At 42.8% G+C, this 27,169-nt stretch overlaps 1 protein-coding gene and 1 non-coding gene across 5 annotated transcripts in view; one reads left to right on the forward strand and one right to left on the reverse strand.

The window, feature by feature from the left end:
- The window catches only part of XPO6 (exportin 6), a 113,688-nt gene that overhangs the window by 16,903 nt on the left and 69,616 nt on the right, over positions 1-27,169 (forward strand). For 3 of the 4 annotated variants that reach the window (XM_030799320.1, XM_030799314.1, XM_030799306.1), the window contains exons 2-6: positions 12,005-12,095; positions 15,683-15,795; positions 16,920-17,117; positions 23,391-23,550; positions 27,047-27,124. In XM_030799320.1, coding sequence (XP_030655180.1) covers positions 12,005-12,095; positions 15,683-15,795; positions 16,920-17,117; positions 23,391-23,550; positions 27,047-27,124 — 640 coding nt within the window. Of the gene's footprint in view, positions 1-12,004; positions 12,096-15,682; positions 15,796-16,919; positions 17,118-23,390; positions 23,551-25,781; positions 25,969-27,046; positions 27,125-27,169 lie in introns of those variants that run through there. The other variant, XM_030799326.1, reaches the window with a different exon arrangement.
- Positions 13,804-13,929, reverse strand: LOC115831900. The gene has a single exon (XR_004027395.1). It is a non-coding gene; the product is annotated as a small nucleolar RNA SNORA25 (small nucleolar RNA).

A 27,169-nucleotide genomic window follows, 5' to 3' on the forward strand; every position in this document is an offset into this window, starting at 1 on the left:
CCAATATGTGCACAGTGTGCACACCTGATTACATTCAATATGAAGAATGCTCCAGGAGCTTGCGGGGTTTGCCCACAGTTCCACAGACTAGACTCAGTAGAGCCAGGACTGGCTCTAACCTGGTACTTTCTCTGCCTGCCATGCTTGGCCATTTACCCTTCAGTGGCAGCACTGTTTCCTATTAGGGAAAACAAACCTGTTAGTTTTCTCATTGCTTGTGTAGAAGGTAACCTTCCTGTGACCCCTCATTCTTGCTTTAGCCTACATTCAGGGGGTTGTTGACTGCACACCAGGTGGGAGCAGTATTGGGGCACATTCTTCTGGTCCTTTCTCCACCCTCTCATTTCTTCCTTTCCATAGGAGTGATTTATCTGATTGGTGCACCGGGGAGAGCCTCACTCCATTGGTCCACATCTACCAGGAGTGAGGTCACTGCATCAGAACACTGCCTGGCTTTGTTCTTGAACTCTGTCCCCTGCTTACTCTTAAGAGAAGCCTGTCCTCAGCTGTGTCCTACCTTCCTTTTGTGGCTAGCACCATTCTTTGTCCCTAGGTCTGGAGGCGGGTGGCAAGGCCAACTAGAAATGGAAAGGGCGAGGCATTGCAGCTTTGCCATTGACAAAGAGGATGGTAGACTTTGGTTTGCTCTTGGTTTCTTGAGACTTTATAGCAACTGGGTGGAACCTGGAGGGATGATTATGCTACCCTAGTTCCCAGTAGTAATGCAGTCTGGAGATTTTTACCAAAGTCAAATAATATTGTTAACTTTTTTTTTTTTTTTTGAGACGGAGTCTCGCTCTGTCACCCAGGCTGGAGTGCAGGGGCATGATCTCCGCTCACTGCAGCCTCCGCCACCTGAGTTCAAGTGATTCTCCTGCCTCAGCCTCCTGAGTAGCTGGGATTACAGGCGTCCGCCACCACCACTCCTGGCTAATTTTTGTATTTTTAGTAGAGACGGGGTTTCACCATGTTGGCCAGGCTGGTCTCGAACTCCTGACCTCAGGTGATCTGCCTGCCTCAGCCTCCCACAGTGCTGGGATTACAGGCGTGAGCCACCACGCCCAGCCGTTATGTTAACTTATTTAAAATGCCAAGTCTACCTGGGAATAATTCAGGATGAAGGTGGTTTTACAAAAGAGACTTGCTCTTAAATAGCACAGGTGGTAATAGCAGCTGAAATGAAATTACTCACCTGAGCAGTAGTGTTAATCATCATGTTAGATTTGCAGCATGCTTTTATAGTGGTTTGTCAGTTTCATACTCATTCATTACCTGATGTCATCCAATGCCAGGTAAAGCCAGCTCATTCATCATCCTTAAAACCCTTGGAGCAGAACTCCTCTGTGCTTCCTCAAGGGGTGTGGGAGCTGTCACTGAGCAAGAGCTCTGGTGGCCTGCCCGTGTCTTCACTTGACCCACAGCTAGCTGACTTTGGGAGGGTGCTCTCTCTCGGCTTCATTTTCCTCGTTATAGAACAAGATTGAACTTGCTGTGCTCTGGGGTTTGTTTACTTCTGTCTTAAGATTCTGTGATCCTGTTTTAGGATTTCTTGGTAGCATGCCTTGTGTTAATATGCCCAGTAAGTATCTTTTGAGTTTAATACTAAGCATGCAGATATAAACATCCATCCTCCTGGGATATGTACCTGGGAAAGGGAAGCAGATGGGACTGTGAAGAGAGAGCCTATTCTTGGCTGTATTACTCATTTATTTTAGACAGTTTCTTGCAGAATAACTATTTTTATCATTTACTTTTTTGGCTGTTTAATTAAGCCTTCTGACTGGAATATAAATAAGTATATAAAATATATGTATTTTAGCTCCTAGTGGATATGGTTTGTTGCCTAACCAGTAGATGCAAACATTTTAATGTCTAGGCTGTATAACCATGGTGAAAATAAACCTGACACCTGAGAGAATAATTCTTTCCTATTGTATCCTTTTGTTCGTTTCTCTTTCCCGTTTCTCTATGCCGAGCTAGTCGGGAGCAGCCAGGAGCAAGGTAGAGGGTACCGGTCAGCGGATGGTATTTTAAAAACTGTTTATTTCAAAATGATTTCAAATAGAAAGATTTCAAGGAATAAATTATACAAAGATCTCTCATACCCTTTACCCAAACTCACCTACCGTTAATATTTTGTCCTGTTAACTTTATTATTTGCATATTCCCTCTTTATATGTATATATAGACATATATGCATGTAGATTCACACACACATGTATTTTTTTCTGAACAATTTTAGAGTAAGTTGCCTTTGTCATGGTCCATTGCCGTATATCATATAGTTCTTAATAGGGGCATTCTCCCACATGACTATGGTACAGTTACCATCTTCAGTTAATAGAACATTGATTCAGTACTTTGAGCTAAGCTACTACCACCTGTATTCCAGTTTTGTCAGTTGGCTCAGTCATGCCTTTCATAGCATTTTTACCCTCCAGTCCAGGATCAGTCTGTGGTCAGGTGTAGCATTTACTTGTCATGCTCTTTAGTCTTTAGATTTGTTGTTTAAAATTACTGAAACCAGGCTGGGCATGCTGGCTCAGGCCTGTAATCCCAGCACTTTGGGAGGCCGAGGTGGGTGGGATCGCTTGAGGTCAAGAGTTCAAGACCAGCCTGGCCAACATGATGAAATCTTGTCTCTAATAAAAATACAAAAAAAATTAGCCAGGTGTGGTGGCGGGCACCTGTAATCCCAGCTCCTTGGGAGGCTGAGGCACGAGAATTGCTTGAACCTGGGAGGTGGAGGTTGCAGTGAGCTGAGATTGCGCCACTGCACTCCAGCTGGGTGATAGAGCTAAACTCAGTCTCAAAAAAAAAAAGAAACGGGGGCACCTCTCCATTGGTAGCTGATTGGTGAGTCTTGTTTTTATGCATTCTCCAATACTATGTGGATGAGGTTTCCCAGCATAAAATGTACCATCCTCTGTATACAAAGATGTTTCCTCTAACTGGTCTCCATGGGGAGAAAATATGCTGCTTCCACGTTATCACTGCCACAGTGGGACCAGTTGAACTTCCTGGCCCAGACATCTGGCAGTCATCTTGCTTCTAACTCTTGGTCCTCAGCAGTAATTAGAGGAAGAGACAGACAATCTGAATGGGCACTTTGTGCAAACCCAAGAAATAATGGAGGAATGTTCTGCCATCGATCAACTTTATGGTAGTTTTAGATTAAAGCAGAAAAGTGCTTTTTAATGACTAAAATTATGTTTAGATGCAGCCAGAGTGTATGTTTTAATCAAATATTAAATGTCTGTGTGAAGATACTGTGCAAAGTTATGTCTAGATCTAAGCTGCAGACAAGAAAACAAGACTTTCTCATGCAAGGGAATGACTTTGTTCCAGATTGTGTTAATAGAGGGGTGGGCGCACCTGCCCAGCCTTAGCAGTCCTGTTACATGTTAAATGTCTTTGCTTCAGTAGAAGACATTTTTTTTCTTCTGCAACTCTTGTACACAATGTTTAGAATTAATTACATCAATGTATATTTGTACCTGGGTGTTCCCTCTGCTTGGCCTTACCCTGTCCTATCACAGTCAGGCTAAGGAAAGGAACTCACATGGGTGTGGCTGGGGCTGAGATTCCCGCTGGCTGCTCACTGGCTGTGTGTCTTTGAGTGAGTCATCCAGTGTCTCTGGGCTTCCCTGATTGCCCTGCTGACTGCTAGACTGTGGAGGGTCAGTGGGCTTCACCACTTTTTCTTTTTTTTAAATAGAGGAATAAAGTGAGATTTCCACTTCAATATGCTGTGCTTTTTTTTTTCAAAGGAAGTGTCAGCTGGGCGCGGTGGCTCCATGCCTTTAATCCCAGCACTTTTGGAGGCCGAGGCAGGCGGATCGCTTGAGCCCTGGAGTTTAAGAGCAGCCTGGGCAACAAGGCAAAACCCCAGCTCTACAAAAAATACAAAAATCAGCTGGGTGTGGTGGTGTGCGGCTGTGGTCCCAGCTACTTGGGAGGCTGAGGTAGAAGGATAGCTTGAGCCCGGGAGATAGAGTTTGTGCCACTGTACTCCCGCCTGGGCGACAGAGCAAGACTTGTGTCTCCAAAAAACAAAAGGAAAAGGAAAATATCTGCGGGCTGGGATGCAAAAGAGCAGTAGTGACGGGAAGGAGAGATGGGAGGAAGCCTTGTTCTGAATGTCGTTCTCCTGACTGGGGCTTCCTTGATGCACTTTTCTAGCTTTCTAGCTTTTTGAGCTGAATGACTTCAGGAGGGGGATAGGTAGATGTCACTCGCCTTGGTTCCCACGCATGTTATTTTAAGCTTAGTATTTCATCTCATACTTGTGTGTAGGCCTACAGGTCAAAGATTTTTTTCCCTCTTCTGGTTTTTTTTTTTTTTTTTTTTTCAGTGGTGAAGGGTATAGGGAAGTGAGAGTGATGATCTGAGAGTTTAGACATCTATGGTAATCCTGTTAGCTTTCAGAGAAAGTTTACATGAGATTGAATATCTTTGCTAATGGCATGTGTTGTAACACACCGGATATGTTTTGCATACTTTTTAACCTTGGTTGGCAGCAGGGATAGAATCACTTTTCTTGGAAGCCTTTATATACAAGCAAATAGGGTAATGACACCATTCTAGATATGCCACAGGGATATTTGAATGGGACTCTGGGATACTAGTCCTCATTTTATTGAGGTTTGTTATCTGTGAGCCCATGAACCTGAATATAGGAGACCCATATGATTCACCTTCTAGTAGATTATACAAAATGTGGCTCTGGGAAAGGATGGCAAAAAGCTTAATAGAAGTGTCTTTAAAAAATAGTCATTTTTGGCTGGGCATGGGGGCCCATGGCTGTAATCCCAGAGCTTTGAGAGGCATAGGTGGGAGGATTGCTTGAGCCTGGGGGTTTTAAGACTAGCTTGGGCAACATAGCAAGACCCCATCTTTATTTAAAAAAATTTAAAAAATAGTCATTATTCCCCAATATTAATTTTGTAAAAAGGTTATGCTTAGAGGGGGTTGTTTTAGAGGCCATTAGGTAACATGTTACAGATTTAATCAGGGTTTGAGGAAACCACCTTCTAGCTGCCACATCTTAGAGAAAAGCACCTTATTATCCACCTTCGGTCTCAGTGTTAGCAGTCTCCTGTTTTTCAACACAGATTGAATCTGCGTGTGAGCAGAAGTCTGCTTATGGTCAGAGCCCTTAAAGGGGAAAATGTAAAGAGTCACATGTATCTTCAATTTGGAGGAATTATCAGTATTCTTGAGAAACTGAAAGTGATACCAACAGTTTTCTTGTTCCCTTTACTCTCTTCAGTTTGGTCTTTAAAATAGTTGAGCACCAGCCCATGGTGGATATTGCAGAAAATACAGACATACTAGATAGAGCATCTTTCCAGACAGTTGATGTTCTGGTTAGAGAGAGAAGCCTAATATCTATGACATATAAACAGTGACTTTCAGCCCACACTTCATGCCTGACAATGTGTTTACTATGTATTTTACATTTTATTTAATTCTCAGAATGACCCAATATGTTAGGTACTTTTACTATCCCCACTTGTGCACAAGAGGGAACAGTGACACATTAAATAACTAGGCCAAGGTCAGGCTGCACATTTGGATTCAAACTTGGGGAACCTGACCCTAGAGCCTGCATTTTAAAACTATCTTGCCATTCTGAAATGACCAGAGAACAGCACCAAGGGCAAAATTCTGTAGTACTGATTACAAGACAAAGACACAAGATGAAAATCAACTGATCTGTATAATCTGTGTAGGAAAATTCATGAAGGTTAAACTATAAATTGCAGTCTCAGAAGCAAATGCAGGATGGGGCTAGGTACTCGCTTATGAGACCATGAGTGTTCAGATTGGAGTGGCTTCCTGTGGTGAGTGACATTGAATCAGGCATGCTTTCCTTCTTATCCTCCTAGTAAACTTCTTTGCTCTTCAAAACCCAAATCACCCCTGTGAAGCTTTCTTTCCTTCAGATAGAGTTAGTTCTCTCTTTGGTCTTCTGAGGCTGTTTATATGGCATAGGACTACAGGATGTAACTGCTAGGCCACCTTCAGTTCTTTGAAGTTAGGGACCGTCTTACTCATCATTGTATCCCAGGGGCTTAATTTAAGCAATATCAGTTACTTAGTATTGAATTCTCATTTGTCCAACAAATAGCTGAGTTGCTTAGTCACTCCAGAATTAAAGCTAGGCTTAGAATAATTGGAGCAGAAAATTAGTTGAGTGTGATGGCATGTGCCTATAGTCTCAGCTTTTCAGGAGGCTGAGGTGGGGAGGATCGCCCGAGCCCAGGGGTTTGAGGCTGCAGTGAGCTGTGATTGTTCTACTGCACTCCAGCCTGGGGTGATACAGCAACACTCTGTCTCTAAAAAAAAAAAAAAAAAAAAAAATTAGACTGAATGCAGAGGCTCCCACCTGTAATCCCAGCATTTTGGGAGGCCAAGGTGGGAGGGTCACTTGAAGTCAGGCATTCAACACCAACCTTGGCAACAGAGCAAGACCCAGTCTCTATAAAAATGAAAATAAAAATCAGCCAGGTGTGGTGGCATGTCCTGTAGTCTCAGCTACTGGAAGCTGAGGCAGGAGGATTGCTTGAGCCCAGGAGTTTGAGGCCTCAGTGAACTATGATCATGCCACTGCACTCTAGCCTGGCAACAGAGTGAGACTATGTCTTTAGCAAAAAAATAAAAATATATATATATATATAATTGGGGCAGAAAAATCTATATTTAGGAGAATTTATCTGGCGGTAAAGTGCTGGTTGGATTGGAATTGGAAAACCTGGTAACCAGGTAAAAGCAATTACAGTAATGTAGGCAGGAGATGATTAGGGCTCCGTAGAAATACTGGAGAAGGTACAAACCTGCGAAAGAGTGAGAAGCAACAATCCGCAGACCTGATGGTGTTTGCTGTGGATGGAGAATATGGGGGAGAAGCAAAGGCAATCTCAAATTATGTCACCCTTCCGCTTCTTCCAAGTTTTAATTTTTTAGGTGATTATGGGTCTTGGTGGACTTAGTAGTCCCTTAATAAATGAGTCAATGGCATAGATCTCTGAACTGCTGTCCCATGAGAAGCAAAGTAAAAGGAGCAGATAAAGTCAGGGCAGGCACAGTTGCAAGCTTATCACCTTTGCAGATTTTAACTGTTTCTGGAACAGAAAACTTGGGTTTGTTTTAGATCTATGCAGAGCTCTCCAAGAGTATATTCTGAGCCAAGCTTAATTCGTCATCCTGCCCAAGGATTTTAAGTGTATGTGCCATTTGCTATTGAGGTGAGCCAAGTAACTCTTGGGGAAGCATAGGCTTATGGGGTTGTAATACCTTGTGCTGCCACCCTGGCAGCTCTGAAGACGAGATGGTTCCTAGAAATCAGGATCCTCATGCTCACGCTGTTACCTGCAGGCTTATTGCCAGTCCCCAGAGCCATAGTTGTGCTGATAGAGCTAAAATACAGTTTCTAAAGAGTCTGATAACACCAACCTGGACTTTAGAAATGAGGATTTTAAAACAGTAAGTGTTTAAAATTGCAGTATATATTTACATAGAAGCAGATAAATTGTAAAGTTGATCATCTTTGTGTAACTAACACTCAGATAAAGAAATAGACTATTACCAGAATCCCTCCTCCTCCAAGGTAACCACTAGTCTGGATATAACACCATAGATAAGTTTTACTTATTTAAATTATTATTATTATTATTTTTTAAGAGACAAGGTCTTGCTCTGTTGCCCAGGCTAGAGTGCATTGGTGCAATCATACCTCACTGCAGCCTTGAACTCCTGGGCTTGAGTGATCCTCTTGCCTCAGCCTCCCAAGTAGCTGGAATTATAGGTGCGTGCCACTATGCCTGGCTTTTTTTTTGTTGTTTTTTTGTTAAGATTAATATAAAGTGAATAATGAAAGGTTGTGTTTTGGTTTCTTTCACTCTACATTGTGTTTGTGAGATTAATCTGTGTTGTTGCATGTAGCAATATTAATTCCTGTTGTCTTATAATATTCTCCTCTATCAAGAAATCACTATTCATCCATTCCAGTGGTGATGGATATTTGGGTTCTTTTGGCTTTTTGGGTATTGTGTATAATAGTGCTGTGAACATTTGTGTATGTTTTCGTTTGGTATACATGTAAAAATTTCTGTTGGGTATATATCAAGGAGTAGAATTGCAGGCTCATAAGATATGCATATGTTTAGCTGTCAGTTTTCTAGAGTGGTTGTACCAGTGTATACTCCCACCAGCAATATATGCATGTGCTGGTTGCTCAGCCTCCTCATCAACACTTATTATTGTCAGTCTTTTAAATTTTAGCCATTCTGGTAGATGTGTAGCACTATCTTATTTTAAATTTGTATTTTCCTGATAACTAATGAGGCTGAACACTGATTTATAGGCTTTTTGAATACCCTCTTTTATAAGTAATTATTTGTCTGTCCAAAAAAATTGAAGTCCTTTGTCTTTTTTTTTTTTTTTTTTTTTTACTGATTTGTTGAAGTTATTTTATGCTCCGATATGAGTTCCCTGTTTCCATATTGCAGATAGCTCCTATTTTGTGGCTTTCTTTTACACTCTCTCCATTGTGCCATCTGATAAACATTTCAACTTATCAGTCTTTTCCTTTATGGTTAGTGGTTTATGTGTTCTGTTTAAGAAATTTTTCCCTACCCCTAGATCGTGAAGATACTCTGTGTCTACAATCCAACTGGAATTTTTGTGTGTGAATGTGTCTCACTTAGTTTTAAACTAATCTTACCTTTCCTTAGTTTGTCAAGATCTGTCTGAGGCTTAAATCCCAAGCACAAGGTAGGAGGCAGTCAGATAAATTTTCTTGTTCTTCATAAATTAATGCAGCGCAGGAGATAAAGTTTTTGAATAGCCTTTGGGAATGGAAGCCTTGTCTCCCTACCACACAGTGGCACTTGGATTTTGTTTTATGTTCTTTGTCCCTTTCATTACTTGAAAGTGTAATCTGCTTGGAGTATTACCTCTTCCTCACTTGCAGTTAATTCCTTAACTCACCCCAATCTACTTTCTGGCTTCACCACTTGCTTGAAACAGCTGGCCAAGGTTCCGGTGGCTTTGTTGCCAAACAGGAGCCAGGGAATTCTCCATTATCCTTGAACCAGTATCCTTGAATGTGCCTTCTATGTCTTTTCTACCTCTGTTCTGATTGTGTGATGTTGGCAAATTCTCGGCCTCCTGATTTTTACCGCTTATACATTTATATAGCTTCATTTTGAAATCTAGTCTGAAAAGCCCCACTAGATATGATTGGGACAAAGCCCTTAAACCTGAGGGCATGAGTCTCTAGTTTCAAAGTAGGCCTGACCACTTTTGTTGTTTTGCTTTGGTCTGTTTTCATTTGGTATCTAAGACCAAATAAAAATGAGATCAGCCATAACTACAGATTAGATAATACCTTACGGTTTATGTAGCAGTTTTACATGGATCGCCTGATTGGATCTCATATCACCCTGTGAGGCAGGTATTATTGTTACAGATATAGAAATGATTAAAAATGCAAACAACACTTATTTCTTCTTGTTGAGAAACACCTGGTAATGCCCCGATTAGGTTTTGGAGCTTCCTTTTTCATATAGCCATCATTTAATGGGAGAATGCATCTGGGTTGTTTTTTTTTTTTGAAGACTAGTGAAGTGTAGTAGTGAGGACGGGGGAAGGAGTAGAACAAGGAGTTGCATCTGTAACTGACTGCAAACAGTCCACTGAGATAACTCAGTACATTTGGGCCAGCCCATCTGGGATTCTTAGGAGTACTTTTGTCCTTCCACTTTCTGCAGGAACCGTAACTTCTTGGGTTGGGGCAGAGAGTAAAGGGTAGATGGGACTGGGAATGGAGGCAGAGTTGGATTCTTTTTGGAGATTATCAGGAACTTGCTAGTAATCATTTATTTCTCAGATCTCTTCCTCAAGAATCTAGTACTAAATAAATGTTGGTGGTTGATTGCCTGGATGTGATAAGCTCAATTTTGCTCCAGGATCTACTTTAAAATGATTCAACACAAGAAGAAGTTATGGAGAGTTATAATTTGCAGATGTGTCCTTAGTTTCCAGGAACACATTTTGGCTCCAGAAGAACTATTGATTTATTTTAACATGTGCTATTTTTCTTGATTCTTCTGCATCTTCCCACAGCCTTTTTATTTTAAATAGCAAATCCTTTTTTCAAATGAAATGGCATACCAGACTCGATTTATGAAACAGACTACGGCGTTCTTTTATTATTTACACTCATTTTAGAGGTTTGCATTTATAGCATTTATTTATAAAGTCAGTGAGAACAGTGAGGCTGTTTTGATCAACACAAACACTTGAAACATTTTAGAAGATTGCAGTCTTATTTTAGCTTCACTTTTCAGTTTATTTTTGGGTTTGAAAAAATAGATAGTTTTTAATAAAACAGCTTGGCTTGCAAGCCAAGGATATGTTTTAGTTAAACCGTTATGGAAGTTTGAAAGAGGAGTAGGGGGCTAGGCTAATCTTTATCCTAAATATAAAGTTCAGGGAAGAAAGTCCCTCTCACTCACAAGTGCTCAAAGTATTGTACAATAATTCATCATTCAGTGTGTCGCAGTTCAGGTGTCATTGCAGAGCCATCATTCTGTGACCTCAGTGTGGGAGGAATGTGGCCCTTGTGTTCTGTGTAGTGCACTTGCGTGTGTTGGTTGGTGTGCACACGCTTGTGAATCAAGTCTGATTCAGCCTCTGTAATTGGTACTGAGAAGTGCTGGTTTTTCCACAGAGATGAAAAGTTCCTCAGTCTTCACAAAGTCAATCACCCGACGGAGGCCTCTGGTATACTACAGTTTGACATGGGACACATTTGAGTGTGGGCTTGTTTTAAAATGCAGTTTTTATAGTCAGGTCTCAGTCCATGGGTGATGGAGAGGATATGGGGAAGGGAGATAAGTAGGAAGAAAGAAGCTAAGAGATAATTAAATAATTAGAACTGCTGCTGGCTCTTGATTATGTCTAGGGTAGAATTATACCAGTGATGACTCAAAACTGGTTTGGGAATGGTTACCTTTTTGCAGGCAGTTTGTGTGAAAGAGTGTTAACTCAAGGTCGTTCCTGCGACTCCTACTTGAGTAAGAATAAAGGAAGTGGGTTTTGGGGCTCCATATGAACCCCAAAGGGAAGGGATGAGCACTGGGGACCTTGAGCTCCCTCTCCTCATTTCCAACCTGAGCAGTTCTGCTGAGAGTCTGGCTCTCACTGTGGGCCTGTGGTTTACAGGAGCTAATTTTCAATCCCTGTTTAGCTTGGCTCTCAGCTGCACTTTAATCTCTGTTGGCTGCTCACGTGAGATTGAGAATTGACTGTATGACTCCTGGAATGTCTTCAAAAACCTCCAAGAATCCATGGCCAGTTGCAGTGAGTGACTCACACTTGTAGTCCCATTGCTTTGGGTGGCTGGGACGGGATCGCTTGACCCCAGGAATTCAAGGCTGCAGTGAGCTATGATTGCACCACTATACTCCAGCCTGGGCAAACAGAGACCCTGTCTCTTAAAAAAAAAAAAACTCTCCCTGGTTACCCCCAAAAACCCCTGAGAATCCATGAAACTGTTTGATATAAGTGCTGTGAATCAAAATATGGCAAATTATTCAGACATGGGGGAAATGTATCAGGGATGGATAGTCTATGAGGAGTTCTGGCCTTCTTGAATCTCCCTGCTCTGCCCATTCAGGAAGGGCCAGGGGCTAATTTGCTTTCAACCATTATTCCAGAGTTGAATTTTGAATTTCCCATTTCCTTAGCATACATAATTGAAAATCAGCTGCACAGTAGCATGAATTTATAGAGGATGCAACAACAACGTTGAGTTTCGAGCCAGCTGGGAAATTCCCTTCAGTTTTTTCTGGCGTATACCATGCATTTGAAGAATGTTGAACCAAGATTTTGAGGAAGTAAATTGCTCTTGCTGTTGAATGTGACCTAGAAGGAACTGAGGAACAGTGGAACTGAAGATGCAGCTTATTGATTTTTTTTCAAATTCCTTTGTTAGGCATCTGAAGAAGCCTCTCTCAGGGCATTGGAAAGTCTGATGACAGAATTTTTTCACGATTGTACGACCAATGAAAGAAAACGTGAGATAGGTAAGTGGAGCGTTGACTTGTGAAGAGGAATTTATAATGAGGAGGCCCTGGTAGGGAGGAAGGAGTTGTTCGTAGCCGTGACTGGTCAAGTCCGTGTGCTTTCCACTTGAATTCTTGCTCTTTTTGCTCTGGTTCTGGTGGCTGGGGAAACCCCTCCACTTGACCAAAGGAAAGAAAATCCATCACTATGGATCTTAATTTCAGCAATGTTGTTGTTGAACTTTTATATGAGAAGCCTGCGACTTTTTGGTGGGGGGGTTCTAGGGTGGGGTGGGACAGGGTCTCACTATGTTGCCCAGGCTGGTCTTGAACTCCTGGCCTCAAGTGATCCTCCCATCTCAGCCTCCTGAATAGCTGGCATTATAAGCGGGAGCCACTGCACCTGGATGGTTATTTAAAGAGAAACAGTAACAACTCAGGAAAGTGTCAAAATGAACATGTTTTGCTGTGCAGAGGTCTGATCTGAACCTAATAGTGCCCAGAAATCCCGTAACTGGTATAACTTTTGGGGGCTTCCCACTGCCTGGGCAACGTAAGATCCTGTCTCAAATTTCTTTTTTTTTTTTTTTGAGACGGCGTCTCACTCTGTTGCCCAGGCTGGAGTTCATGGGGTGATCTCGGCTCACTGCAGCCTCCGCCTCCTGGGTTCAAGCGATTTTCCCGCCTCAGCCTCCCGAGTTGCTGGGATTACAGGTGCCCACCACCACCCCCGGCTAATTTTTTGTATTTTTAGTAGAGACGGGGTTTCACCATATTAGCCAGATGGGTCTTGAACTGACCTCAAAGAGATCTGCCCACCTCGGCCTCCCAAAGTGCTGGGATTACAGGTGTGAGCCACCGTGCCTGGCCATTAGTCTTCGATATTCTGACACTCTACTGTATTCTTTGAAGTCTTGTTTTAGATTATAATTGAAATGCTTTTGATTCTTTTAATTTTTGGTTTGTAAATCAAATATTGCACACCTGCTATTTCATGAATTAAACGTAGAACCTTCTGAACATGTTCATATTCTAATCTGATCTTAAAAGAGATTTAAGTAGCCAAATGCTCCAGATACCAAATTTGAGTGCAGGCTGAGGGGAATCCAGGGGTTTGTTTCCATACAGTAGGCTTGTCTTAGTTCAGTTCTCTTTGTACCTAGTCATTGTAGCTTTATTTGAGTGTGTGGGCTTGGACCACTTATTGCTTCTTTTCTATGGTCTTGGGATAAACTGTAGGCTTTTCCTAGTTTGGTCAGAGAAAGGAAGGAAGCCTTTTCTTCAGAGGGCTCCACCCACCCTCCAGCAAAGGTAAATTACCAGTGCTCTAGAAATTGATAGAGCTGTTAGCAGGGACCTCGAGACCGTGTGGTCATTGTAGAGTGGAGGAAAACAGAAGCATCAAGGGGGAGCAGTGACTCACTTGGGGTCAGACTCAGAGTCTAAAACAGAGCCCAGAGTTCCTCAGTTCCAGTCTGGTTTGACTTCACTTTGGGGATTCACAGAAACCTTTGCTTAATTATTAGGGCAGGCTGTTAGCTTCCTTTTATGGGTTTGTAATTAACTTTTATTTTTATTAAAATAATTTTTTTGACTGGGCATGGTGGCTCATGCCTGTAATCTCAGCACTTTGGGAGGTCAAGGCGGGTGGATCACTTGAGCCCAGGGGTTTGAGACCAGTCTGGGTAACACAGCAAGACTCCGTTTTTACAAAAATGGTTCCCCCTTTTCTTATATCTCCTCAGGAAAACAGCACCATTGAGCGCCATGGCATCCTATAGAGAACTTCAGTCTTTGGTCATAGCATTAAGAGCTCGTGGTTTCATAGCCCCACGAGCCCTCTTTGAAATGATCTAAAATTAAAAGGCTTGGATTTTTTTTTTTTTTGAAACGGTGCCTCACTCTGTCGCCAGGCTGGAGTGCAGTGGCGCAATCTCAGCTCACTGCAAGCTCTGCCTCCCAGGTTCAAGCGATTCTCCTGCCTCAGCCTCCCGAGTAGCTGGGCGTAGAGGCACTCGCCACTACGCCCAGCTAATTTTTGTATTTTTAGTAGTGACGGGGTTTCACCATGTTGGCCAGGATAGTCTCGATCTCTTGACCTCGTGATACACCCACCTTGGCCTCCCAAAGTGCTGGGATTAACGGGCATGAGCCAATGGGCCCGGCCTTTTTTCGTTTTTTTTTTTTGTTTTGTTTTGTTTTAAGAGATAGGATTTTGCTCTATCACTCAGGCTGGGTATAGTGGCACGATCATAGCTCATTGCAACCTCGGCCTCCTGGGCTAAAGCTTCAGGCACACCAAAGCATGTTCATTTTGACACTCTCCTAAGTTGTTGAGTTTTTTTTTCTTTAAATAGCCATCTGGGCATGGTGACTCTTGCTTAAAATCCTAGCTATTCAGGTGGCTGAGACAGGAGGATCACTTGAGGTCAGGAGTTAAAGACCAGCCTGGGCAACAGAGCAAGGTCTCCTCCTGCCTCAGCCTCCCGAGTAACTAGGACTACAGGTACTTGCCACCATATCTAGTTAAGTTTTTCATTGTTTTGTAGAGACAGGGTCTCAATGTTGCCCAGGCTGGTCTTGCAACTCCTGGCCTCAAGCAGTCCTGCCTCAGCTTCTCAAAGTGCTGGGATTACAGATGTGAGCCACTGTGCCTGGCCTTTCCATGGATTTTTTAATGAGACTGCCTCGTTGCATTTAGCTTAAGTTGTAGGGAACTAGCAGAGCAATGACTTGAGGATTAGAAGAAGCTGCTATGTGTTCTGCTTTTCCAAAGGCTTTCTAGAATCTCTCAAGGTTGTGGGCCTTTGCACTTTTACCCTTTTTGGATTATATTTCATGACCAGTGCAGCAGGTCAAGGTGACTAAGGGACAGCATGTCCAGAAACATGATGGTAGCCCCGTAATGCTTGCTGCCTTGTGGGTTCTGGCTGATGCCATCAGCAGCCTCAGGAGGAGGAAAACCGTTTCTAACCAACGAAATGTGTGGACAGGGCTACTCGCCGCAACATGTCATCGTTGCTCTTGCCACAGATTGATTCACTTTTTTGGTGGCAGTGTTTTAAAATAAAACCAACCCAAATGAAGAGTTAGTCATTTTGAATTCTCTTGCATTTTTTTCCTTTCCTATCTTTGTAGAGTTAGTCTTAATCTTTTCTTTTTCTGCCTTTCTAGCCGTCATTTTGTGTGTGTGAACAATGTAGGCTCCACTGAAGATTTGTAGAGGAATGGTGAGGCCCTAGAATGTAGCTCATATTCAGAGGAAGTAAGTTAGCTAGCAGTTTTAAGAAGATGGAAGGGTACTCTTAGAACATTCCAGCCACACATTAGCTTAAATAAGAACTTTAGCAGTGAAAGTTTCTCTGCCTAGAGAAATATCCATAGCGAGGTTATTGGCTTTTAGGTGGCTGAAAACATTGTCAGTGTCCGTGGTCACCTCAGACGCAGAAAAATATTGAATGATTTATTCTATCTTGAAGAATCTGCTGGTTTTGACATCATTTACATTATATGCAGAGAGGCATGTTTAAATAATATTAAGATAGCCCAGTCTTGTCTAATTTCATGTATTTTCATAGTTTTCTTTTGTTGCTATTTAACTTTTCCAGAGGAGCTTCTTAATAACTTTGCCCAGCAAATAGGAGCCTGGAGATTCTGCCTGTACTTTCTCTCCAGCACTAGGAATGACTATGTAATGATGTACAGTTTAACAGTTTTTGAGGTAAGTTGTCAGTAATTTTATACTCTTCTGAAAAGGATTTTGTAGTCGTATTGCCATATCATCAGCACTAGACTGGAGCTGTAATGTGCTGGGAGAGGGTAGCTCAGCTCTGGGATGTCATCCCACATACTGTCTTTATGTAGTTGTCTGGTGTTTGGGGCATCTTCCATCTTCCACACTAGAAAGGTAAGATGGATGGTTGACTTTAGGGTTAAGTAGGTAGGTCATTTGTGGTAACATGTAACTATTCCCTGTCTGTTATCATTGATAAGGGAAAGATAATTAAAGAGAAACATTTTAGGAGAAGAAATAACCATAATACCATCATCCCCAACAACAAAAAGTTTTATTTATCACCTCTCTTCCAATCCTTGTCTTCTGTGCCCCCCTTTAAAAAAATCTAATTGTAGGCTGGGCACAGTGGCTCATGCCTGTAATCCCAGCAGTTTGGGAGGCCGAGGCGGGTGGATCAGTGAGGTCAGGAGATGGAGACCATCCTGGCTAACACGGTGAAACCCCGTCTCTACTAAAAATGCAAAAAAAAAAAAAAATTAGCCTGCACGGTGGCGGGCGCCTGTAGTCCCAGCTACTCGGGAGGCTGTGGTAGGAGAATGGCATGAACCCGGGAGGTGGAGCTTGCAGTGAGCCAAGATTGCACCACTGTACTCCAGCCTGGGTGACAGAGCGAGACTCCATCTCAAAAAAAAAAAAAAAAAAAAAATCTAATTGTAATCATATTGCCCATGCTATTTTGTATTCTGCTTTTCCCCACTTTATTTTATATCCCCACATGTGGTTATGACATTATTCACGAAGGCATTCTCCTGTTTTTGAACATTGAAGTTGTTTCTGTCATTATATTTTGGTGGCCATTAGAGACAGTGGTGTAAAAAAATTTTTGCACATACAGCTTTTTGTTTCTGTTATTTGGCAGTTCCTCCTAGTAATGGGACTGTTGTGTCATAAGATTTGAATACTTTTATTAATTCTTGTAGCCATATTGCCCCAAACCTTTATTTAAAGAGGGATTCTTGTTTATTGAAGTGATATAGCTACCTGTGGGATGAAAAGCGGTTATTTTTTGTATAGGTTGTTAACTTAAAAGATGTATATTTGTTTTTCAGAATCTGATCAATAAAATGTGGCTTGGGGTCCCATCTCAGGATAAGATGGAAATCCGTAGCTGCCTGCCCAAACTCCTTTTGGCTCACCATAAAACCTTACCTTACTTTATCCGGAACAAGCTCTGCAAAGTTATTGTTGATATTGGACGTCAGGATTGGCCCATGTTCTACCACGACTTTTTTACTAACATTTTACAGGTAAGGATATGCCTAAGGAAACTTTATCTTGTGAATAGTTTGTTTGTTGAAGTGATTATTTCCTTGTCCTGAAGAGGACTTTTAAGATTTGCAGTTTGAAACTGCAGTAGTGAGGTTATTGTAGGACTGATTATCGCATTCACTTAACTTTATATTTATAAGACATATTGTATCTTTGTGCGGTGGAGAAAGTGGGGGAGAAAAACCTAATCTCTTTGTTAACCTTTTGCGCAGTTTGTTCAGCCAGTATTTGAAAGCCTGTTAGGTGCTGTACTAGGTGTTGGGGGTACAAGGGTGAGGCTTTCAGTAGTTTCAGCATTTAGTGGGGGAAATAGCTGTGCAAACAGTAATTACTCAACAATATGGTAATTATTGTGGAAGTATATGCAGAGTGCTGTGGTGGCATAGCATGTAGACTTGGTGTTGTTGGGTTGAGATGTGAGATGGTGAAGTGGCAGAGTAAGGGGCTAGATTGATGGGCAGAGGCCAGGCCAGGAAGGGTTGGGGGGTTCCATTGTGCAATTCGTAGTTTTTCCTAGGGAGCTAATGAAAAGTTTTGAGGAGGGAGAAAACATGGCTACATGTTTAGGGTGGAATGATGGCTAGTTGGGGTCTAGATTGCAGAGGGGCGAGGTGAGAGGGAAAGAGGCAGGGTGAAGAGGATCTGAGCCAAAAGGAGACAACCTGGTGGGTGGAGGTGAGGCACCCAGGGGACAGGGGCAGGAGGCCAGTGACACTAGGTGAGAGGGGAGAGAAGGGAGGAATCTAGAATGACTTCCAGTTTTCTGGCTTGGATAGATTTTTCAGGCCAGGGTTGAAAGAAGGGGAATGAGTTTGGGTAGAAGATGGTGAATTCAGTTTGATAGAAAATGCATTTAAAATTTGTGTGTTCCTTCTTTGTAATAACTAATGAGACATTAGGAAGTGTGGATCTGGGATCAGGATTTAGAAGTCAGAAGGGAGTAGTTGGGACCTAAAAGCTATGAGGGAGATGCTGTTGCTCATTTGAATCCTGTGATCAAGTTGGAAACATTTTCATGTATTGAGCTAGTCTTGGGTATGCAGGAAGTGGGTATTATATACAGTTTATAGAAATAAAGTTCTTTGAAAATTGTTTATAGTCTCAGTGACTGTAGGATTTTCCAGAACAATATCATTTTCTAATGTTCTGCCTGCTCTTCATACAAACCATTTTAATGATGCAGCAATTCAAAAAGAATTCAGCATCCAAAGTGCTTCTCTCAGATTGTCTCTCAAAGGGGCACAAAAATTCTTCATTTAGTTTTGTTTTGTATAGTGCTTCATTTATCTAGAAATTTATTGGGTTGTTACTGCAAAGGAGGTTCATGCCTTTATTCAAGTAAACTATTTGTTGAACACTAAGCACATGAGGGGGTATAGTAATGAACAAAGACCAAGTCCCTGCCTTCCTGGAATTTATGTTCTCAGGGCGGGGACAGGGCCATCAACGAACAATAAGTAGGTACACACTTGGAGGTATTTATAAGTATGATGAAAACTCAATCCAGGGAAGGGGAAAGAAACTTAGTGGGGGTTGTGTTTAGATGGGATGCTCGTAGAAGGCTTTTCTGGGGACAGACACCTGAGTTGGGGTGATGGGGTGCACCACGTGGGTATCTAGGGGAACAGTATTTTGGGCAGAGAGAATAGCAAGTGCACAGGACCTGAGGAATGGCAAGCAGGCCAGTAGGCCAGTAGGCCTGGACTGGAGGGACACGAGGCGGGAGACACTTCCCTGGCGTTCTGTCCAATACACTTGCCTTCAATCCAAGTTGAGGATGGTTATGGTAACCCTCTCCAAGGCTCTCTTAAGTGGGCACCAGGGAAGCCCACTGGAGACAGGAAAGACCAAGAGGGTTGGGAGTCTAAGTGAACCTATTCCTGGGTTGGTTAGTGGTGCGTCCTATGACAAGAAGAGAGGGACCTTGAGACGAAGAGTCACAGGCCTGCTGATAGCAGGTAAGGTGGAGCCACAGTTCCACCGCTGGGATTGGTCCCTTTGATGAAGAACAGAATGTTTCCTGGCTACATTTGAAGTATAATTATTTGTAGCAAAAGATGGATTTGGAAGAGAGCACTTTTAGGTGAAGGGCTTCTGGAGGTTTAAAAAGGCTAGTTGTCCACTGTTTTCCACCACCTCCCCCTTTCAACCCCTTCAATAATGACTCCTTTATCCTCATGTAGCTTTCGTGACTTTGAAACACCATATAGTAGAAGGAGCAGGTTTGGGTTCTGCACCCAACTTTGTGTAAAGTCATCTTTTTCTTTAATTTTAATAAATAGAGATAGAGTCTCACTCTGTTGCCTAGGCTGGTCTTGACTTCTTGGCCTCAAGTGATTTTTCTGCCGTGTCCTCTCAAAGTGCTAGGATTATAGGTGTGAGCTACTGCCCCTAGCCTAAAGTGCTCTTTGATTTTAGCACCTCCTGCCACTTATGTAAGCTTCCCTTTCTTTCTTTGTAAAATGAGAGGGTTGGACTAAGTGATCTTTGAAATCCTTTCCAGTTGTGTTATGTCCTGCTTCTTATTTATTCTTGTGAACTAGACAATGGCATATAAGCCTTGTCAAGAATGATCAGTGCTCAATGATCAGTGCTCAACTGCTGACATTTCTGATAATATAGTGGAGTTATCCCTTTGTATCTGTGGGGGATTGGTTCCAGGACCCCCTTGGATACCACAATTCATGGATGCCGAAGTCCCTGATATAAAAAGGCATAGTTTGCATGTAACCTATGCACATCCTTTTGTGTAGGTTAGACCATCTCTGGATTACTTCTAATACCTAATAGAAGGTAAGTGCTCTGTAAATAGTTGCTATACTGTATTGTTTAGGAAATAATGACAAGAAAAAACTATACATGTTTAATACGGATGCAGCCGTTTTTTCTTCTTTTTCTTGATTATGTTCTATCTGTGGTTGTTGGAACCCTTGGATACAGAACTCATGGATATGGAGGGCTAACTGTAAACATTTTCTTCAGGTATTGGTACATAATGCCAAACTGGTTCTGGAATCCATTTCACCATCACATGATCCTTTGAGTAAATCATCTCAAGGGTTTTTTTTGGCTCATGTTGTGTTTGCAGTCTGGGGTGCATGGTTTTGTTTGTTTTAAACTCCATGGCAGTTTGTTGGGTGGTATCTATGCAGTTTTTGTTATAATTGTGGTGACCACTATAACCAGATAGAGAGGGGTTGATTTGGTAACCCAGCCTTACGTGCCGTGTGTTGGTTGTACCCTTTCTAGGCTCCTGGAGAAGTAATCAAAATTGAAACCAACCCGTTTCCTTCCCACCTGCTGTATATACGCCAGCACACCCATAACACCAATGGTTCTAGAACCTGTTCTTCAAATTCCTGAAGTCTATTGAGCAGAACCTGTGGTCACATTGCGCCTGGGGCCAGAGACTTAAGGGGAAAGCAGCATAGGAGAGAATTGCTGTTTCTTCTGTTGGGTTGTGTAATAAAAACAATGGAACCTTTTCAGAAGTTCACGCTAGAAACCTGAACTTGTTCTTCAACCTGTAGGAGCTTATTGTCTGTTAAATTGCAGAGATTACCTGTGTTACAGGCTTAAATTATAGATGTGAAGATGGTAAAGGGAGACACTATTTTAATAAAAAGCTTTCTGAGTACAAAGCTAATGAGAGGAAAAATTACACATTTTATCAAGCTCTTTTTCAAGTAAAGAGTAGCTTTCTTTTTTCATCTGGCTTCTTGCCTGACCTTCTCCCCTTCCCCTAAATGGTGAGAGGAAGGAGAGCTTGCAGATAGATTTTCCATATCGTAGGGGATTTTTATATCCGGGAAGCACAGCATTTCATAGTTATAGGAGGGTGTATATTGCCAAATGGGATATTTGGCATTACGAGTCATTTCCAGCTGAGAGAGTAAGGATGCAGCCTGGAGGGGAAAATACAGACAAAAGAGGTAGAGGAGAAAGAAAGGAAAAGGAGGAAGTAATGGGAATCGTTTAGAATATAGACTGATAAGCCAAAGGTCTCCAAATGGAAAGAGATGCTTACCAAGGATCAGTTCTGCTTCACTGTGTGAAGAGAAATTTCCTGTCCTCCCTACACTGCATGATCTGAATTTAAGTCAGTGTTAGAAATAGGCCCAATTTGTAGAAAACGAAGATAAAAATTGTGGAGAATATACAAAGTTTTAGTGTTCAAGAGACCTGAATTTATAGAGAGCATTTTAAACACATCATTCATTGCTGCTGGTTACCTAGTGCTGCTTCTGAAGACACTTGAATTTACCTTAAGTTCCCATTATTGAGTACATGTCCTGTTCTTTAGGGGTGAGCTTTTCCTTGCTTTGTGATAGGGAGAGTTATTTCTTTTTTTTTTTTGAGACGGAGTCTCGCTCTGTCTCCCAGGCTGGAGTGCAGTGGCGCAATCTCGGCTCACTGCAAGCTCCGCCTCCCGAGTTCACGCCATTCTCCTGCCTCAGCCTCTCTGAGTAGCTGGGACTACAGGTGCCCGCCACCATGCCCGGCTAATTTTTTGTATTTTTAGTAGAGACGGGGTTTCACCATGGTCTCGATCTCCTGACCTCGTGATCTGCCCGCCTCGGCCTCCCAAATTGCTGGGATTACAAGTGTGAGCCACCGCGCCTGGCCAGGGAGAGTTATTTCTAAGGGAAAGGAATGTACCCTATGTTTCTTTTTTTTTGAGACAGAGTCTTGCTCTCTTGCCCAGGCTGGAATACAGTGAGGTGATCTTGGCTGACTGCAACCTTTGCCTCCTGGGTTCAAGTGATCCTCCTGCCTCAGCCTCCTGAGTAGCTGGGACTATAGGCGCCTGCCACCACACCCGGCTAATTTTTGTATTTTTAGTAGAGACGGAGTTTCACCATGTTGGCCAGGCTGGTCTTGAACTGCTGACCTCAAGTGATCTGCCCGCCTTGGCCTCCCAAAGTGCTGGGATTACAGGCATGAGCCACCACGTCCAGCCTGTACCCTGTATTTCTTGAAGTGAAGAATATAAAGTCTGTATGGGTGCAGTTCCTGAGTGTTCTCCTCTTCCCTAAAGTTTATATATTTTTTTAGCTTGAGTAAGTAAAAAAAAAAAAAAAAAAAAAAAAAGTGTGTCAGGGAATTAACTACATTTAAACTTAATTAAGATTAAGGAAAAACTTGAAGTGCTTTTCAAATTGTCTGCTCTTTTATAGATTGTAGCGATTAACTCAACAGATAATTTTAGTGGCAACTTGTTTACTTTTATCGTTTCTGGAAATTAAAAAATAAGTGTAATAGTAATGCTTTGAATTTTGTAAAAATGATTAGGAAGATGTAAGAGTGCTATGCTGTTGAAGGCGTACTTTTTTTGTCTTGTTTAATTAAACTTCCTTATGGTAGAGAGACTATCACACGTGATAGAAAAAGCAACTTAATTTGCTACATAGGTATTTGCAAAATCCTAACTAATCATAGTTTAATGACATGTATGTGTGGTGTTGCTAGGCTATATTTAATCATGAACTTTTCTGAAGCATGCAGAGTTCAGAAGTGTAAAGTTGATTTAACAACATGCATATTGAAAAGACATCACAAATTGATTTACACATCTTAATCACTAATATAGATATAATTTATATACATACACACACAACACTTGGTTACTAGACAAAGTAACAAAGGCTGTGTTAGGAATCTGGACATGTATAAAAATTGTCATGTTAGGTATAAGAGACCATTGTTTTCTAGCTGTTTTTAAGTTCATGGTATTAGAATTTTGTCCATAAAATATGATGAGAATGTATTTTGAATAATTAAAAAGAGCTACCTATCCTCTAAGTGATGTTTCTTTTTTTTTTTTTTTGGAGACGGAGTTTTGCTCTTGTTGACTAGGCTGGAATGCAGTGGCACGATCTCGGCTCACCACAGCTTCCACCTCCTGGGTTCAAGTGATTCTCCTGCCTCAGCCTCCCAAGTAGCTGGGATTGTAGGCATGCGCCACCACACCGGGCTAATTTTGTATATTTAGTAGAGACGGGGTTTCTCCGTGTTGGTCAGGCTGGTCTCGAACTCCCGACCTCAGGTGATCCGCCCGTCTGGACCACCCAAAGTGCTGGGATTACAGGCGTGAGCCACTGCACCTGGCCTCTAAGTGATGTTTCTGAAGTGTTGATTTATGTTCATGTAAGATTAAACACACACAGATGCTTCACAGCTTTAATGCTACTGAGTCCTCTTTGTACTCTACTGGTCCAACACTCTGCTCAGAACATGCTTTTTCCTGGCAGTTGATCCAGTCCCCTGTGACAACCCCCCTTGGGCTGATCATGTTGAAGACAACTTCAGAAGAGCTGGCTTGTCCCCGTGAGGACCTCAGTGTGGCTCGGAAGGAGGAGTTGCGGAAGCTGCTACTGGACCAGGTGCAGACAGTGCTTGGGCTACTGACAGGTGAGCAGTATGGTAGTGCCCAGAGATAGAGGCCTGCCGGCAGGCACCCAGAATTCAGGCCTTGGCACTCAGCAGCTTTGAGCAGTTACGCTGTTTCTGAGATAGCATGAAAATGGGAAGCTGCACTCCCAACACCTATAGCCCAGGGTCTAGCACACAGTTGGACTACAAAATAGATTTGTACCTTATTTTCCTCATAGTCTTTCACGAAGTGGTCTTCACTGTAACTGTGATCAGTGAGGTAGAGTCCAGGTCATAGGAGTAAGCCTACAGTGCCGATCACTGCATGGTAAGTTAGGTGGGTGGCAAGCACTCTATTTAAAATAATTTGAATTGGAGATCAGGAGAAGTTGGAGTAGGAGGATAGGAAAATTTCCCATTCTGGGTAAGGAAGTGAGACATGGTGTGGAGCCAGCCCCTTGTGCACTAGGTTGTAGTTGTATGTAGCATTTTGTCTCTTCTGTTTGATGAGAGCCTCATGACAAGGTGTAAAGGGTAAGAATAAACAGAAAGCAAACCACAACATGAGACAGGAAGGTAGGAGGAGAGGGGAGTACCCTGGGTGAGTGGGGTGGCTGCTCTGTGCTGCTGTGAGACCTGTTTGCTAGGGAGGCACGTATGCAATGCCTGGCCATGAGGCCCTGGGGGTGCCGGGAGCCTGGGCTTGCTACTTGAGGGAATCTTGTAGTGAAAAGAAGTGTTTTTATCTCTCTTTTATCCAGGCTTCTTCTTGGATGTCTAGGAACTTTCTTTATGTCTCCAGTTTAGTGCTTGGCATGTGGTGGGCACTTAAAGTTGGCTGAAAGAACCATTGATTTAAAAAAGTAAACTTGGGTTAGTGCAATGGTTCACGCCTGTAATCCCAGCGCTTTTTGAGGCTGAGGTGGGAGGATCACTTGAGCCCAGGAGCTTGAGACCAGACTGGGCAACATATTGAGACCCCCATTTCTGGAAAAAACAAAACAAAACAAAAAAGTTAGCTGGGTGTGATGATGCATGCCTGTAGTCCCAGCTACTCAGGAGGCTAAAGAAGGAGAATTGCTTGAGCTCAGGAGTGTGAGGCTGCAGTGAGCTATGATCGTACAACTGTACTCCAGCCTGGGTGACAGAGTGAGACCCTGTCTCTTTAAAAAAAAAAAAAAAAAAAAAAAAAAAAAAAAAAAAGAAAAAGAACTTGGCATTTGCCCCCCCATCCTTCCCTAAAGCCCTAGGGGTAAACCTAAACCTTCAGAGTATTTATTCGTTCAAAGCACTTTTTTTTCTTTTTCCTTTTTTTGAAACAGGATCTCTCTCTGTTGCCCAGGCTGGAGTGCGGTGATGTGAACACAGCTTACTGCAGCCTCAAATTTTGGGGCCTAAGCGATCCTTCCACCTCAGCCTCCCCAGAAGCTGGGACTACAGGCATGCAGCACCACGCCTGGCTAATTTTTGTATTTTTAGTAGACATAGAGTCCCTGTATTGCCCAGGCTAGTCTCTAACTCTTAGGCTCAAGTGATCTTCCTGCTTTAGCCTCCCAAAGTGCTGAAATTACAGGCATGAGCCACTGTGCCTGGTCTCAGAGAACATTTTTTGACACCCCAACTAAATGTTAAATTTCTTTTTTTTTTTTTTTTTTTTGAGACAGAGTCTCGCTCTGTCGCCCAGGCTGGAGTGCAGTGGCGCAATCTCGGCTCACTGCAAGCTCCGCCTCCTGGGTTCAGGCCATTCTCCTGCCTCAGCCTCTCTGAGTAGCTGGGACTACAGGCGCCCGCCACCACGCCCGGCTAATTTTTTGTATTTTTAGTAGAGACGGGGTTTCACCGTGGTCTCGATCTCCTGACCTCGTGATCCACCTGCCTTGGCCTCCCAAAGTGCTGGGATTACAAGCGTGAGCCACCGCGCCCGGCCTAAATGTTAAATTTCTAATGCTAGGGACCACGTTTTATACCTATGTGTCCTACTGTGCCTAGCAGTATATTAAATATTTTAAAAATTGAGATAAAACTCACCATTTTAAAGTGCAGTATTGACTGGCTTTTTAGTATATTCTTGAGGTTGTGCAATCGTCACCCCTATCTAATTCCCAAACGTTGTCATCACTATAAAAAGAAGCCTCGTACCCATTAGCAGTCCCCGCCTCCCCCCCCCCCCCCCCCCCCCCCCGCCCCATTATCCTCTCCCCCAATCCCTGGCATTCACTAATCTACTTAGTCTGTCTCTATGGATTTGCCTTTTTTGGACTTCTCATAAAAATGGAAGCACACAATATGTGATCTTTTGTGTCTGGCTTTTTAACTTAACATAATGCTTTCAAGATTTATTCAGGTTTTAATATGAAAAATTTGAGAATAAGATATTTTCAAAAGCCTTTATGATCACCTTATGTTCCGGGTTCTGTATGGGTACAAAGAGGAAGAAAACACAGTTCCCACCCTCAGGTAATTTACACTTGAGTGGGGAGAGACAAGTAAACAGTTAAAGATGTTTTAAGAGCTAAATAGAGGTATGTTTTATGTGCAGCAGTTCCTGAAGGAGGTGACAGCTGAATGGAATTTTGAGCGACAGACAGGTGGTATTTAGTCTGATGGAAAGGTCAAGTTGAAATTGGGAGGAGGAGAGCAGGTTAGAGGTTGAGAGGGACACATGTAGAAGGAACAGCAGACAGTTGAGCGTAGCAAGGCCACATCTGTCGGGTGAGCTGAAGCCTGGGTCAGGTGAGGCTAGATGAGGCCAGCAGAAGCCAGGATTTCCAGCCTGTTTCCTGCATGAGGAACGAAAGAGGATTGGTGGCAGGTTTGCGGGGAACGAAAAGTTGAGTTTGGGATATGCACGTAGCGTTGTCCAGGAAGCGGGTGGACATGCAGGTCTGTTATTGCCTTGCCTTGTTTCTGAAGCCCCCATCATGTGATGCAGTGCTTGGTGTATATATTCAAGGTGAGTTTGGGCCAAGAACAGGAGACTTGAGAGGCTTCAGAATGTATTGAAGCCATAGCAGTGGATGAGTCACTCTAGCAGTGAGAGTGAAATGAGAGGAGAAGCAGGTCAGTAAGGGAACCTGGGGAAACGTGTGTTTAAGTGACTCATGGGCAGAGGATGGAAGTAATAGTGAAAGAGATGGAATCGAGTTCAAAGAAACCAGAGAAAGGCCAGGAAAGAGTGGTGCTACCGGCTCAGAGAAGGGTTTAGGCAATGGCCTGTAATGCCACAGTGTGGTCAAGGAGGATGGAGATTAAGTGACTGGTGAGTGCATGCAGCAACCAGGTGACTCTGGCAAAGAGCAGTGCTGGAGGCAGCAGTGGGGAGAGGCCACACCGCAAGGCCACAGTGAAGCAGTGGAAAGCCAGAAGATAGCCGTGAAGTCGAGAGGCACAGCCGCTAGCTGGAGGAGGACATGGTCAAGATAGGGATGTTCAAGTACTCATGTTTGATCAGAGGTATCAAGAAACTTTCTCTAAATCTGATTTTTGTATGCTGGACATTATTTCTCTTATAACTCTGTTTCTCCTTTCTTGGTAGGTATCTTGGAGACTGTCTGGGACAAACACAGTGTTACTGCTGCCACTCCACCACCATCCCCGACCTCAGGAGAAAGTGGTAGGGTCTGCCTGCCAGCCAAGGCATTCTTTTTAAATGTATTGG

This window comes from Nomascus leucogenys, chromosome 2, assembly GCF_006542625.1.
Source record: "Nomascus leucogenys isolate Asia chromosome 2, Asia_NLE_v1, whole genome shotgun sequence".
In the NCBI taxonomy this organism is placed as follows: Eukaryota; Metazoa; Chordata; class Mammalia; order Primates; family Hylobatidae; genus Nomascus; species Nomascus leucogenys.